The sequence below is a fragment of the Haliaeetus leucocephalus genome, unplaced genomic scaffold (assembly GCF_000737465.1).
Source record: "Haliaeetus leucocephalus isolate CR32 unplaced genomic scaffold, Haliaeetus_leucocephalus-4.0 Scaffold273, whole genome shotgun sequence".
NCBI lineage: Eukaryota > Metazoa > Chordata > Aves > Accipitriformes > Accipitridae > Haliaeetus > Haliaeetus leucocephalus.
In genome coordinates, this window is record NW_010972709.1 from 5,734,088 (window position 1) to 5,749,882 (window position 15,795).

General features: G+C 41.5%; 1 protein-coding gene across 1 annotated transcript in view; it reads right to left on the reverse strand.

The window, feature by feature from the left end:
- Window positions 1-496: 496 nt before the first annotated feature.
- Window positions 497-15,795, reverse strand: part of NPEPL1 (aminopeptidase-like 1) — a 15,562-nt gene continuing 263 nt past the window's right edge. Inside the window, exons 2-12 of the mRNA XM_010569577.1 lie at window positions 14,631-14,816; window positions 13,287-13,457; window positions 10,583-10,672; window positions 9,811-9,892; window positions 9,470-9,612; window positions 8,834-8,911; window positions 5,121-5,221; window positions 4,341-4,464; window positions 3,018-3,194; window positions 2,250-2,360; window positions 497-1,395 (exon numbers count right to left, since the gene is read on the reverse strand). Of these exons, the coding sequence (XP_010567879.1) occupies window positions 1,237-1,395; window positions 2,250-2,360; window positions 3,018-3,194; window positions 4,341-4,464; window positions 5,121-5,221; window positions 8,834-8,911; window positions 9,470-9,612; window positions 9,811-9,892; window positions 10,583-10,672; window positions 13,287-13,457; window positions 14,631-14,816 (1,422 nt within the window). The 3' untranslated portion in view covers window positions 497-1,236. The remainder of the gene's footprint in view (window positions 1,396-2,249; window positions 2,361-3,017; window positions 3,195-4,340; window positions 4,465-5,120; window positions 5,222-8,833; window positions 8,912-9,469; window positions 9,613-9,810; window positions 9,893-10,582; window positions 10,673-13,286; window positions 13,458-14,630; window positions 14,817-15,795) is intronic.

The following is a 15,795-nucleotide window of genomic DNA, read 5'->3' on the forward strand; positions in this document are numbered from 1 at the left end:
CATCACAACTCAGCTTGACTTTATCTGCAAAGCAGCCAAAAGTGTGTGCTGGGTGGGATTTTTCACCATCAACACTCTGGTTGAGCCAAGAAACATTTCCAAAGGCTGACGCTTGAACCACTGGGCTGGGACCAGCACTGATTAAAACTTGGTCAGTCTGTTCCCAGCTATGCCGCTTACATTACATAAATTGGGGCAAGTCATTTCCCTGGGGGTGTCCAAGCCAAACAAGTGCTTGTGAGCTCCTTGTGACTGGCTTACACAGAAACTAATACTATGCATCCCTGATTACTGTTGAATCTAACAAATGAAGTGAATCAGTGTAAGTTCTTCAGAACCACCCTGAACCATTCAGTATAAGCTGTTACTCTAGTAGGTCTGTTCTCAGATGTATGAGTGCTAGAAAAAGGAATCTGAACAGAGTAACGATGTCGCGCACAAACTTCTGGAGCACTCTGTGTTCTCAGAAATGTAAATAACACCATGAAACACCACATGGGATACGTAAGCTGCTTTAATAATAATAAATTTATTAAGTGGCAAGAAGCCACTCTGCTTTGTAAACCGATTTTACTCAATCACAGTCCCTCTATTTTTTCTCATTTAACATGAATACATTCTGTAATTTGTATGTGAAAGATTTACGTAGAGATATGTTCTGGACCACTCTCGCTGATTTCACTGGTCAGAAAAACATTAAACATGCGGAAACAGCACCTTATTAAAACTATAGGCCTTTTCTCATTACATCTCCTTTGCTGCTAAGCTAAATTGTCACTGAATAAGCCAAGCCTACAGAGGTTTTTTTCCTTGTCCGGTGTTCTGAGATGTAATGGGGCCTGCAGAAATGTCTGATAAAATCTCACATATAATAAGTAATTCAGAAGGCTTTGTAAGCAATAGCTGCAGTTGCTTCTTCAGACTAGAGAGAGCTTCTCATGCATTAATGCACTTAGTTAGGTTTTGTGAGGAGCTCAGAGGAGGATGTGTCCTCTTCCTGATACAGTTAGTTGAGCCTAGACTCTGCACCACTGATATTGTTCAGCAACTGCGTGCACCAATAATTTAAAAAAAAACAAACAAGAAATCAGGCTGTTTTATCAGAAACAAGTAATAAATCTTATCGTGATAGTAAAAAAATGGCAATTTCTGATGTGTAACATTTTCATTGCTTGAGAATGAATCAGTGCAAAGTGAGGTAACCCATGCACCCCGTCACTTTGGGCTGGGGGCACATTAAACCAGGCGCCGCCTCTTGGAATCCCTCTCCATATCTTCAGTGGGAGAGTCTCCATTGCACCCAAGAGGGGACACCATGTTTAGCAAAGGGTCTTCAGATGCCCCTCCAAACAGGGACAGCAACAAAGCCACGCCATAGCCAGTAGCTCGTTCACCCTAGAAGAAAAAAAAACAACAAAAATACCCCAACAAAAAAACCCACCACACAACAATTCACACTTCAGATTGTACAATTTGAATCTAGTTTTAATCTACCTACTCACTCAACAAAGGCAGTGATGGCGCATGGCCACAGCAAATACTTGGGGTGCCTGGCAGGCCTGCTCAGCTTGTGCTTCTGCATCCTTACTGCTATTGGAATCTGTGCTGGCTAGATTAAACCAACACATCGGTTGATTCACACGAGAACAGAGCTCACACTGACTTGATGGTGGGTTTATATCAGCATTGTTCAGGGCAGGGAATGTTCCATCCAGCATGAGCATGGATTTGGAGTATAAGCTGAGTAAGTTGGGTTTAAAAGAAAAGGAGGTGGGGAAGTAAACTGGCTTGTTTTTTAGGAAAAAAGAATATACACAAGTTCCATCAAAGGGAGGAGGGAAAACCCGCAAGAGGAAACATGTTTTCTCTGCTGCAGGTCAGCAGGCAGGATGATCAACTCTGGTCAATCACCTTGAAACAATATGGGTGAAAATGGAAGGCTAGGATTATTGCCATGAAGAGAAAGCAGGCAAGTTGTCAAAGTTCACAATGATAACGATGTTGCTGATTAAAGTGACCATTAGCACATTTTAAAACCAAAATGAAAAATAAGAACAGATGAAGCTACCAAAACAAAGAAATTCCCAACACAGATGAAGAGTCAATGCTTTTAAAAAGAACTCTTCTCCACTAATTCTCTTGCTTTGAATTTGATGGCACAGAATTCAGAGTACCTGCAGGCACAAGCAGTTTTCTTTACCCAGCTTGCTTGCCCAGGAAAGTGTCAGAAGTCATATGAACATACTCACTGCATGAACAGGTGCTGCAATGTCTATATGGACCCAGACTCCAGGCCAGTCAAAGCCAATGTGAGAAGCAATGAAGAGCCCAGCACAGGAGCTTGGAGTATTGTCACGGTCCTGTAGAAATAGTAAAAATACAGTCGGTCTTGCAAGAAAAGGTCAACGTTTTATTCTTGTCTACAGAAAAGACAGTTGTGCAAATCTAGTTCAAAGCTTAACAAATAGCCCTAAAACACAGTCTTGCAAACCAATTACACTATAAATCCTTTGACTTAATCTCTGGTAGCAGTCTGGCCCTCCTCAAGTCCTCTTCTGCCCAAGCTCCTTTCTGCAGTGTTTTTGGAAGTCAACTGCACATTTTAACTCTCAAATGCAGCAAAAGAAGCTGCAGTGATTCCTAAGGCCTCTGTCCTCAATTTCCCGGTTTCTGCGTTCCCAGATACTGCCTCTGCTAGTATGACCTGAGGAATATCCATCTTTACTTCTTAAACGGTCTCCATCCAGGAATTTAGCATTCATCTTGGGCCAAGCAGCCCAAAGGTACCTTTGCGACAAGCTACCCTGTTTAAAAATTTACACTAAATATCAGCGTAGTGACACACAGCCTGCAAAATCCCCAGGTATAAGACCCCGAAGACCATAATTATATGGCCCATTTCTAAAATATTACAGCCCACATGAAGAGGTTTTCAGCTATCAACAGGCCAGCACATTATGTAGAAAAGACACATTTTTATGTAAAAAATGACATTTAAAAGAAAACCAAAATCTTACTGCCACAGAGTTCTTCATATCAGCTACAGCAGAGGTAAATTCACTGAAGTGGAGCTCGGGGCAATACACAAGAGGATGGACCAAATCTCCACAGTTCCGGCCAGCTTTAACACAAGCTTTTTCCCACTCTTCATTATTGGTAAGGACAGCAGCATGATACTTTCCTGTAGCAATTCCCTGGTGAGATACAAGACAAAAATCAGGAAGGATTCACCTTAAGTGTGCTGGGTAGGATAATTCTGTACTACTCCCTCTCAGCATTAACAGCTGCTTTTCATCTAAGAAAACCACCAAGAAAAAAAAAGTCTCAGAACTACTCTGCAGAAAATTAGTGTTACAAATGTAGACAAAAACATTGTAGCTACTGCTTAATCTTTTAAAATTCTGCAGTGAAATAGTCTGCATTTGTCTGGCCTATTCAAACCACTGCCCCACAAAAACATTTCTTTATATGAGCAAGCAAACTATTATCACTCTACATTTATCCTCAGAAATAAAATTAAATCAGCAATGAATTATAAATAAAACATCTAACACACAGATAAAGCATACCCCACCAATGTGTGTCAGTCATTGGAGTCTGAATGTAACATCCTCATTCATTGGAAAGATTGCTTCCTTCCAGATATACAAAACCCAGAAGCCACCATCACACCAGTTTTCCAGTAGGACAATGATGGGAAACTTTCAAAGGATTGATGTCTACAGCACTGTATGCAACATTCGTGCTTTTAAAATTTGCCACCATTTCTCCTCCTGATATGAAGACCAATTCATTTTCTAGAAAATTAAACTACAAGAATCACTGCTTGTCAATATAAAACAGGAACAGATTTCAAAAAACAATAGCACTGAATTCGTACTCTTTTATCATTTTGTGTACAACTTACAATGTAAGCCATCTTATGGACAAGAAAATTCCTGATCACTATCATTGAATTAGTTCTGCTCATTATAAAGCTACTGAATTGCAAGCATTGTGTACCAGATCACTTACATCAGCTGCTAATGTCATCATAAGAATACCATTTTTTCTTTAAGTATGAAAAAGCAAAAAAGTTGCATAAAGACCAAAAAAACCACCTGCTTGAGTAATGCAGTTATAAACTTAACAAATTCTTGGCACACATAATGTGCACAGAAGATTAGTTTACTGGGGCTGCTGTTGGCAACGTTCTCTTGCACAAGTTTAGGAAGCCACCATCAAGCACAACGGTTCACGATATCTACTTTACCCCAAAGACTAGCAGAACAGAGGCAAAGTGTGTAACGCACAGAGTAGAAGGATGCACCCCCTGTCTGCTAGCAGTTCTGTATCAGTACCTGAGCTCCTGTAAGAGTGGCCATATCAAGAATGATATCAGCTCCAAGATCTTTGCACGCGTAAGCTACTCCATCAGCCAGTATCAATCTACCTTCTGCATCAGTGTTATTGATTTCCACAGTTCTAGGAAGAAAAGAGGGCATTTAATACAACAGTGCTTCAGCCTGGAAGTTAAGACTCATCTGTCTGGACTAGAATACTGGACAAAAAAGCAGACTCAAACCTAATGCGCTTTCTTATTTGACTCTACAAGTCGGTATGGCTGCTTATTCCCCAGCTGCAAGCATCCAGACAGAAGACACATGGAAAAGAGTTATAATAGTACTGTCCTCATGGTTGGCTCTCCTTGTTGGGCCTGTATAATACCTAGCATGTCGAGCTGGGATTTTACAAATTACTTCCATACAAAGAGGTATCATACTCTGCTTAAAACAAGAAGAGATTCTTATACAATGGTAGCCTGCCTCTGTGACTGAGACAACATAGACTACAGACGGACACAGAAAACTGACTGTACTGGAAAAAATGCCTAAACCCGAGTGGTTTAAGGAAACTTTGGCTCATGATATATGATATGTATTTTGGTGTGTATTTACATACCCAACAGGAAACTCTCAGCACACTTAAAACTCACTGCTATGGCTGTCTGAAACACTGTTATCAATATTTAGGGAAGCTGATGAGGGACAGGTTCACAATCTGCGTGGTACTCAGATAAATAGAACCAAAGATGACGTTTCCTCTCAATGTTTCTGTGAAAAGGATAGATACGCTCTTACTTTCCAGAGTAAAGAACATGAATGTCATCAGGTCTTGTTGCACGTGGTCCGACTGCATTCTCGGCCAAACAAAAAACAGCATGAAGATTGTCTTTAAAACCCTGTAACAACAATAGGAGAGAAATGGCTTTTGATTCACATCAAGCTAATTTATTGGGACTGAAGTCAGTGAGGGATTATGACTTCTTGACAGCAACGCCACTAATTATATTGGAAACCTGTGAGGAATGTCTTTTATCTTGAAGCTGAGGCCAATAGCTACAGAAGGTGGGCGACGAGGTTACATCTAATACTGGTTTTAGAGTACTCACTGGAGAGTGAATAAAAGCCTATATGCATGTGACAGGCAACTGGGGAAGGGATCTAGAATTAAGCAGTGTCTGACAATTAAGCAGTGATCAGTACAATCTTCTCTCAGTGGCAAGTTATCTGAACTAAAACATCTTTTATATGCAGTATGCATATGCAACTGGAGGGGGTTATGTTTAGTCAAACCTGATTCCCTGGGAAGAGCCCATTCAGCTCTTTACAGCCAGCTCCACTAAGATCTTCACAAGCACAACTTCAAAGCCCGCTGAGCTCACCAGGAAACTGTCAGGCTCACCAAAACCAAACCCTAAGTCACTAAACTAAAGTACCCCTGTATGAAAATCAGGAGAATACATCTCCAAAGATGCGACACTTCACTCATCTAATTTTAATACAACTCTAACATTGACTCACAACAGACGTCACAAACAACACATCCGGACTGTGTAACTCCTTCACGTTTCATAGTCACGAAGGAAAGACCCAAGCAACAGATGCTTTCAATGTGACAATTACAAAGGCTTGTGAGAGGACACTACGCAGCCAGTCAGGATGCTTGGGATTATTTTCTGAACCCTGTATTTTCCACTGCTTTTGTTTAGTCTCCAATAACAACAAAGATACAACTGGGGCCATTTGAGAAACTGAGCTCCTTCCCATCATTACTGCCACAGTAATTGTGAAAAATGATGGAAATAATAAATGCTAATATGCAGCCATTTGTGAATGGCATACCTTCCCTAAAAAGCCAACCCCAGGTGAAGAGATTCCATATCTGAGAATTTTCATAGAAAGTAACTTCGATCATAGCAATCCTGGAACGTGGTGGAATTCCATGTCTCAGTGGATCTCCCAGATGCCAATGACACAGCTCAATGTCCTTCAACATCCAACCTGCACCACAGGTCACATACATGCTATTACGATCTATCCTCTCTCTTTCTATGTGAAACTAAAAATATCCAAGGCTAAGATGAATTTGGGTTGTTTGTTTTTTTTTTTAATGTATCATTCCTGCTGGGAGGCACACAGCATTTTCAAGCTCTTTTCTTCCCTTAGCCTCCTCTCTTCTGGCATTTCCCATTCTGGTTTACTTTGGTTTAAAATCAAGTGCTTATATGGTCATGGATGATATTTTAAAATGTATGATGATTTTGTTATTTATACAACGGCTGTATTGTGTGGAGGGATCCTAGGAACAGAAAGGGAGACAGCAGTATTTAACAAATAAAAACATAGTTCCTCCTCAAATAGGATAGCTAGCCTTAAAACCACCAAACTCCTAGGGAAAACAGGTACAGTTTTACTGTTAATCTCTGGATAAAAGTCCGTAGCTGAAGAAATCTGGACTTGCTGAATCAGCTCCTGTTCTGAAGTCTAAAGGGCAAATGCATCAATCAAAACCTTTCAAAACAATGGGCAGCATCTAGAAGCCATAAAGTAACTTTGCAGTTTCTAGCCAGCCAGTGGGCAAACAGCACTGTTGATGAGATAACCTTCCATCTATGACCCTTGGCTCTTCCGAAACGGTCTGTGCAGCAAAAACCTCACTCTGTTCACAATCTCTCACTGGACTGCACCAAATTTTCCTCCTCCAAGTGGGAGATATGGTTAATCTACTGTCAAAAAGTGAAAAGCCATTTCCAGTATCAGTTGCCTTTTCCTAAATCTCATTTTGTCTGTAGCTCTTCAGAAGCAGGATTCACTATGTTTAACATGCAGGATCAAGACGGATTTAAAAAATTTAAGTGAATGTTTTTCTCTTCTCCCTTGTGTTGGAAAGCTCACAACAGATGAAATGCATCCTTCTAGGAAAAATCACTTGCTTAATTTTGCTATCCAAAATCTTTTTAAATCACGTTGTAAAACTGTCAAACAGCATGTAGGCAGATATTTTCTGAAGATGGATAATAACCTCTGCCCCTCTTCCCACTGAGCTTTCTATCCAACACACATTTCCAACTTCAGTCTCTCTGACAAAGCATAGCTAATTTAAACCTCTTCCAGTTTTGTATTATTCTTAAGAGCATTTAAAAAAAAACCAACCAACAACTTGAAACAGTAACAACAAATTATTTCCATTGCCTACCGGAATAAATTTTCTGCAGAGATTTCATTAACAGATATTCGTACACGAGGTTGTAAAATTAAGCAGCAAGATCATTCTTTTGGTTTTACATGTAAAGGCACAGATTTCTCGTGAGGTACCACAGCTTCTTCAGGCTCAGTTTGTCCAAACATATCACTGCCAGTTTATTCATCGTTACAATAATTGCATATGAAATGGCAGATCACTTACGTTCACACCTAGTGTGGTTGTGAATGCAACTTCTCTCAGTGCAGATGATTACACACAAAACTACTTTGGAAACAAGGACTGAATCACCGAAAGAATGTACCACATCCACAGCTTTCCTAGACTCTCCCAAACCACTGTGTAAGTTCTAGCTCTTTCCCCTTGCAAATGCTTGATCTTTCTGAAGAACTTAGTTACGGAAAGCTAGCCATTTTGCCTAAGATACAGCTTGCGAATCTGTTTTCAATTTCAAGTCTCTGCAGATAACTGTGAAGTTTACAATCTTTCCACATCAAACATGCTGCTAGGGCCAAGGCACAGAACTAAACTGTTGAGAAATGGGAATTTGGCACTGATCATCCCCTGGACAAAGCTTCCGTCAGATCTATGCATTAATCTCCAGCAGTAATGTTCTTTGAACTTTGGATACTCCTTGGAGGCAATAGCTGCTCTGTCAGCAAGACTCAAGTCACTGGATTTGTGGAGAGGGCACAGTTTTATTGGCAGCAGCCACTCCTTTTCCCCAGTTCGTATTGTTAAAGCACAATATGCATTTTTTTAATTCTTCGTATTTCAATACCTGGCTTCTTCTCGGCTCCCCTACTACTTTCTGACCACAGAAGCAAACCCAACAAGCAGCTCCTGATGAGACTAGAGCTGCCACTTCCCCAGTAGGCTAATATTAGAACTGGCACAGGATTTGGAATATGGACAGACTTCATATCCCGGAGTCACTCATGCCCTTCTTTGCTAAAGGGACGACAGCTGCCCCAAATCCTACAGCTTAAACAAAATCAGCACTGGGTATAAATCTGATTCAAGGAACTAGAAACCACTCAGCCTGCAGAACAAACCCTGAAATTCAAGAAAGACTCTTCAAAAAAAATTAGCACTCAAAGAACTTCTCATAATTCTCAAGATCCCAGTAAAGATTTGAAATATTTTCCTGAAATAGCAGAAAGAGCAGAGTGCCCCAGGATCACTAACAGCCGTGGCAGGTCAGAACCTCAGGGTTAGACTGGCCCCCATATCTGGGAATATATCCAAAACCCAGACTGCTCCTGGGCAATGCTGGGATACATGATATCAATTAACACATTTTACTTACTTGCTTTACAGTGGCTTTGAAGGCACCCAAAATAGCAGCTGCTCCACCACAGTCTCGTTTCATTCCAGGCATAGTCGTCTGTTTAAACAGAACCATAGAATTTTTTTTTTTTTCTTTAAAAGAGAATTTCACAGTAATGCCTGCTAAAACTAGTATTCCTGATGCTTCTGTAACTCTGGTCTTAACAGTGCTCAGCCGTAACAGAAACACAGAACACCTGCACCTGCTTATTGGTGGATCCTGCCTTAGAACTGGAAAATACTAAACCTCTGCTGCTAATTTGTTAGAAAAGAAAAAAGGTTGCTTACAAGATTCACACTGAGGCCAACTCAAATGCATTTTGGATCTATCTCCAAAATCAGGAATTAAACATCTTTGTTTCTAGCCTTCTCCTAGCAGTGGTCAAATATCAAATACAGAGGGCAAAATATCAGGTAGCTATTTAACTGCTCTGTGAATTGTTCCTTGAATCCTATTTGGTCTTCTCGGCTGACAGTTTGTGCCCATATGGATGACAGTAGATCAAGTGTTTACTCAAATAAACATACTTTGGTTTCCTGCAGACATTAACTGAATTATTTCCAACAGAAAACAACACTGTAAGCAAAGGCAGCAGAAGAACAAGTGTTTAGGTACCTTTCCCTTAATGCTGAGTCCTCCAGTGTCATACACAATACCTTTTCCCACCCATGCAATGGTCTGTGTAGCACCATCTGGAGTGTGACTGAGAACTGCTAGGGCTGGAGGATGCAGAGCTGCCTTGCCAACTCCGTAGATACCTGGAAAACAGAGAATTAAACCACTTGTGGGGAAGACAGACTGTGGGGAGCAATCTATGGCTATTTTCTGTAAAACAGCTTGGAATACTATGGGCAATAAAACCATTTAGAAAATGTGCAAATAAAATATTATAATAGAGATGGCAAAACATCCCAATTAACTGCTAGGAAAAAAGCTGAATTATCAACAAGATATACCTCCAAAGCCTCTCTCTTTCAGCTCCTCATCTCGAATAATGGTAGGAGTAATCCCAAGATCCTTGCCAACTTTTTTGATTTCCTTAATCATTAAAAGAAAAAGGACATAGTCAGTCATCAGAAGGACACATCTGTCTTTCCACACAAATGGGTACCCACTTAAGGGTTTTGTGTGATTTTTGCATGCATACACATACAAACATTCACAATTTTGGGAGTGGTGCTGGTTTTCCAATGGCCTAATTCCACTGAGACATCCTTGACTTACTATGGCATGAAATACAAATTTGACCTTTAAGCTCCGCCAATAAAAGAAATCTTCAGAGGTAAAGGCCAGCTGTTCACTCTATTGGATCATGATGCAATAGGACAGGAATATTTTCATTCTCTACAGCTTTCCAGATCTTTATGATAATGCTAATTTGGAAATATGTCAACTTCTGCCCGGTAATTTCAGAAACTCTTATCACCATCAGGCTTAAGACAACACTAGCACTGGCAAAGAAGCCAGTGTCATGACCGAATCAAGAACTCGTGTCTTCTGACTCCCCATGCCTTACCCCAAGCTGTACATTCTGCCTCCTTCCAACTTACCAAAGTTCTACGAAATATTAAAGGCCAAAGAAAGAGCCTCAGCATCCTTGGACAGGTTCTTTGATGTGTTTCCCACTGCTGACATACAGGTTTTGCTAAGAGATAGCAACACTAGTTCTTGATTACTGTAGTCTAGACTTACAATTACTAACTTTTACTCATCAGGTGTATTACCTACCTCCAGGAAGTTATCTGTGTTCATCTCATTGCATGGGGTGTCCACAATTCGAGCAGCCAGCCTGACTCCTTCTGTAGCACTTGCCAGACACTATGAAAAGAAGTGAGGATACCTGAGAACTGGCCTTGGTTTGGCTGGTTTTCTGCATAGCTTTGCATTTAGTCCTATGCAGCCCACACCAGATGTGTGGTTCCTCTGGAGCACATTAATGCTTAACTGCAACCAATCACAGGCAGTTGTACAGTAGTAAATAATGTCAACCAAGCTAACCATTATTTTTTTGTATGTGTTAAGCTTCAGTTATTTTTCCCTAGGCTCTAATTTCTAAGCAACTGCATTCTTTCCCACAGTGAACTGATATTGCAAAATTAGTAGCCTTCTCCACTATCAAATGGAGACCAAGAAGACAATGTGAAGTGGAGGAAACAAACATAAGAGAAAGCCAATTGAGGAAATTGCAAATTGCTTGTAGGCCGCTCAGGTTGGAAACCCACAGAGATTACATAATCTACAAGATGGGAAACAGCACTTTCTATATGGCAGGCAGAGTGGCTGAGTGCAATAAAGATTACTACCATAAGACATTCTATATGGCAGGCCCATGGGGAATGTGGAATATTTCACATTTGTGTAAAACATGCACGCATCTGTTTCCTCATTCCTGGGGCAAAATGGACTGACCCTCACCTGGACTAAGTAAAATCTTATCTAAACAAGAGAGGACAGAATCAAAATGGTCAACAGTGAGCATGCCGAGGCTGTTTCCTTAAAGAAGGATCCTCCTCCTGGCAAAAAAGGACAATGAGGGCGCCAGACACTAAGCTTCAGCTTTTAACTCCTCTAAATCAACAACTTGAAACAAAAAGACTAGGTGGAAGGAAACTTTGTTCAAGCTTTCCAGTAGCCACACTACACTGAAGACCACACACAGCAGGCGGGTGAGTCAAGATGGGTTTCAAAGGAATCTGATGTGCTGGATAGTCATTCGTGCTGAGGTATCTGAAGTTTGGCTTGGCCAGACTGGCCTAAGGACTCTATACATTCTGTATCCCAGCAGACTCATAAACCTTGGCTTGCTTTGGAATGGTGCCCAATTCCCTACAATTACTTTTGATTGCTTTACTTCCCCTAAAGGGATAAGGGCCTCCTCAGGAGCCAAGCTAGGTTTGGAGTGATTCACCGTTAGGGCCATTCAGGTAAATAGAGGTGGCTCTAACCCAAAGGCCAAGTCTGAGGGAAACAATATAACTTACAGAAATAAGCTGTGCCTGGGTTTGGCTTCCACGGTACTCAAGAGAACCTGGATAATGGCAGCCTTTAGTAAGTGCCTTGTAAAACTATGACAATCCCTGCTAGTCCTCACCATAAAATATCCTGGACAACGCAGTAGGTGCAAAATACAGCAACGTGCCGAGGGAGAGGTTTAGCTAAAAAAATCCTACCACGTGCCTCTTCCATGTTCTACATTAGCTGCCTGGTGCCGGTTGAATTTAAGGGGTGAAAACTTAGCTTGGAGGAAGCCAGTAATAGTTTTGGCATTGACATCAAGGGGAAGAACAGGAGGTAGAAATATTCCAGCTTTGTTTTTTAGTTATAAATAACCCAAGTGGTTTGGAATCTACCTATCTGAAGGAACTATTTTTGACACCAGTTATGTTTTTTCTGATTTGGGGCATGGAAAAATTGAGCGATCAACAGTTGTACTCACAGCACATCTGTCTTTGTCACTTTCCTGAAAACTGGTCTGGCATCATTGGCTGTGGCCAAATCAGTTCATAGTGTAAGGAAAAAGTATGGAGGAAGAAATACTGAAAGAAAAAAAAATGCCCTAAAGCTGCAATTCTGTGAATTTCAGATGCAGCAACACCATATCCTTTGTCAAATCCATTGCCAAAATTTTTAAGGGATTTGTATAACCTCACTGACTGATCAGCTAAGTGAGTGTCCATCTGTACTGAAGCACAGAACCTGGAGCGCTGAACAGGAATTTGCCTAACAGCTTAAGTGTAAACCCTGGAACAGCTTTTAAGTTAGGATCTTGAAGAGGAATGACCTAGCATACTAGAAGTTACCTGATGTGGAGTTTGATTTTCTGCTATTGAAAGATGACTTAGACATATTTAACTGTTATGTATAGCTCTTCTCCAAGCTGTATTGTTTCTTAAGGTCTTGTTTCTGGCTACAGTTCTGCTACAAAAATTCAGCCAAAGAGATACATCACACAGAAATAGCAGAGGCCATATGTGATCCCAGAATAAGCAACTTTCAGTGACTTCACTGTGATATTCACCTGCACAGCCACATACTGATTTTGCCTATGTAAAAGAGAGAAGCCCACACACTGAAGGCAATGTAATATTAAAGGCTAGAAATACACTATTTGCATCTATTATGAACATGAGAAAGGAGACATTTTCTTTGAGCTATTTGTTTGTGGCATTTTCCACCCCTGAAATCTAAATTCTGAATAACATCTTCAGCCTTTGCTGCAATAATACGTTCACTATTTCTACTCACAGGTACTGTGAGCTGATCAATTTCAAGGAACTCTGACCTAGGGTAATTTATTACTTTAGGTACAACACCTATTCCATACGTAGCCTGAGACAGGTGTATTTGTGCATGCAACCAATTGAAGAAAACAATAAAAAATATTTCAGGGAATAATGGAAAAAACTGATGACAGAAAAAAGCAAAATCTTACTTTAAGTGTTGCCACTTCTATTGGTCCATTGTTTTGTCCAACCAGGAAAAACTCTACCGTTACAGTTTTCTTCTCTGTGCGTCTTGATGCACTGGACCGATGTGTGAACAATGGGAAAGCCCTGGCCAACGCACAAGCAGAAGCGAAGACTTCAGACCGCTCACAGACCATCTGAAACACCAGCCAGAAGGCAAGTCAGACAGCATTAGGGATGTGCAAGGCTACATTTAAAACGATGTTACCTGTGATATTACTGGGGAAGAGAGGGGGGGATAAAAAAAAAGGGGAGGGGGGTGGCTGGCTGGGAAATAACTGATGTCTGAATCAAGACATACTCATACATCATGTTTTGCATAGATGGAGTGACAGTACAAACAGTACCACATTGTACTGATTGAGTTAATTTCCCATATGGAAATGAATTACACTGCTGGACTTGACTGCATGGGAATTAGTACATCCTTACAAGGGAGCTGGACTCCTTTAATTATACTAGTGCAATTAACACAGGTTAGCCTACAGATCAAGACCAAAAAAAGCATGAGAACCATCAACATGTGCTTGAAACAAAGACAGAAATGATATGAGAATGTGGCTAATATTAACAAAAAAGCTTTTTAACATGTAGAATATTTTTCTGAAGTTCATTACAGAAATTACCAATGGAAAGCAGTTTTAGCTAAACATTTTCAAAGTTAACTATAAGGGGAAAAAAAATTAAGTAATTACTCTTGCAAATAAGTTTTCCAAGTGAAGAGTATAAGATGTTCTTACTGACACTGACTATATGAGTCTTCTCTAACAACGTCAAAATCTGTATTATCTGGAGAAGCCATAGACACAAATAACAAATTCATCAGGCTCATACAGAAGACGACCAAAGCAGTCCAAGAGCTTGTCCTGCAAAGGACTCACACTGGAGCACTAGTTTGCATTAAGACTTTTAAAACTCACTGAATAACACAAACAAGGCACCTTAAGTGGGTTATGCAATATAGACATAGCACCCTGCATGCAGGCTACGTCAATCTTCTAAAGCATGTGCTAATGTAATGAATTCTTGTTCGAAAAAAGCCACTACTGGTTCCCTTTGCATGGATGTTCCTAGCTGAAGACATTCCATGCATATCCAACCTTAATTCCCTCCAACTGTTTGAGCATGCATGAGCCATTATAGTTAGGTCTTGTTTATGCGTCAGTGCAAAATCACTTATAAATACCAGTATAATTATACTGGTAAGGCTTGCCCACCTCCAGTCTCCTTGGATACAGCTAAAATCCTGAAAAGTCAAGAAAATACTTGACTAGACATTTCACCGGAAGCATTTTCAAATAGCCACTTACAACAATACATCTGTTGACACCTCCTGGAAGGCAGTTTCTAACCAGGCGGGTGATGAACTGAGCTGCAGATGGACTATTGTGCCGGCTGACCCTGGAAGGCAAAGCGGCCACAGTGGCGTAATTCAGGTAGAGAGGACAGCTGTCGGTGGGGTTTGGATTCAGAGTGCTTAACGCAGATTGCCATATCTGGGGAGAAAAGAAGAATTTAAAGACAAAGCACTGGATCAGACTTTTCTTTCCATCTCATTCCCACTACATTTAGGCACTCTTTAATTGCAGGATTTTTAGGTGTCGGAAACAAAGAAATTATGCACACGCGTTTAAATGCAATAACCTCTAGAGTAAAAAGAAACAGGAAACAAAACAAACCTGTTTATTAACCAGAAAATACAAGTGTACCTTCCATTACAAGCACTTCTTTTAGGCCCTATGAATTAAAATTTAAAACCACACCATTTAGCGCAGAAGCCGCTTCAGAGCCTTTTTAAGATGAGACAGTTTCGCTACTGATAAATAAGTGGATTGGTTTACTAGTCCCGAGCTACTGTTTCACACAGCAATTTAATTAAAAACAAACAAACAAAAAAAGAAGGCTAAACATTGTTGTAAGAGGGAGTCCAGCAAAAAAGACGGCCAAAGACCTGGCGACCTCAAAAGCCGCGATGCAAAACATTTATCGTTTTACCACAAGCCGTCAGCACCGTCTAAGTAAGCAGGTCCGCGCACCCCGCCGCGCTGGCTGAAAGCAGGGGAGGGGGAAGCGCTGCCACCTCCTTCACCCTCCGCCGGGGGCGAGTCTGCCTCAGCCTCCCGCCTGCCATCTGGCACCCGAGAAAGCGCATTTCGGTCGTTACGCTAATTGCGGACATCCCCGCGTCACCTCAGGGGAGGGAGGGCAAAGCCCTCGCCCGAAGCACCCGCCCCGCGTCGAGGTGGGCGCAAGGGCTGCGGGAGCGAAGCCGCCGCGCTGGGGAAGGGCTGCGCGGCTCCCCCCCCTCCCCGCCTCAGCAACAGGCTCCCGCCGGACCCCGCTGCCGCCCCCGGGCCCGTCTCCCCTTGATGTTTCCGTTCAGGGGCCACTCCGAGGGGGTTTCACGGGGTAAAACCCTCCGGCTCTGGGCTTCAAGGCCGGCTCCCCTCAGGCGGGGCCGGCAGGCTCCCTCCC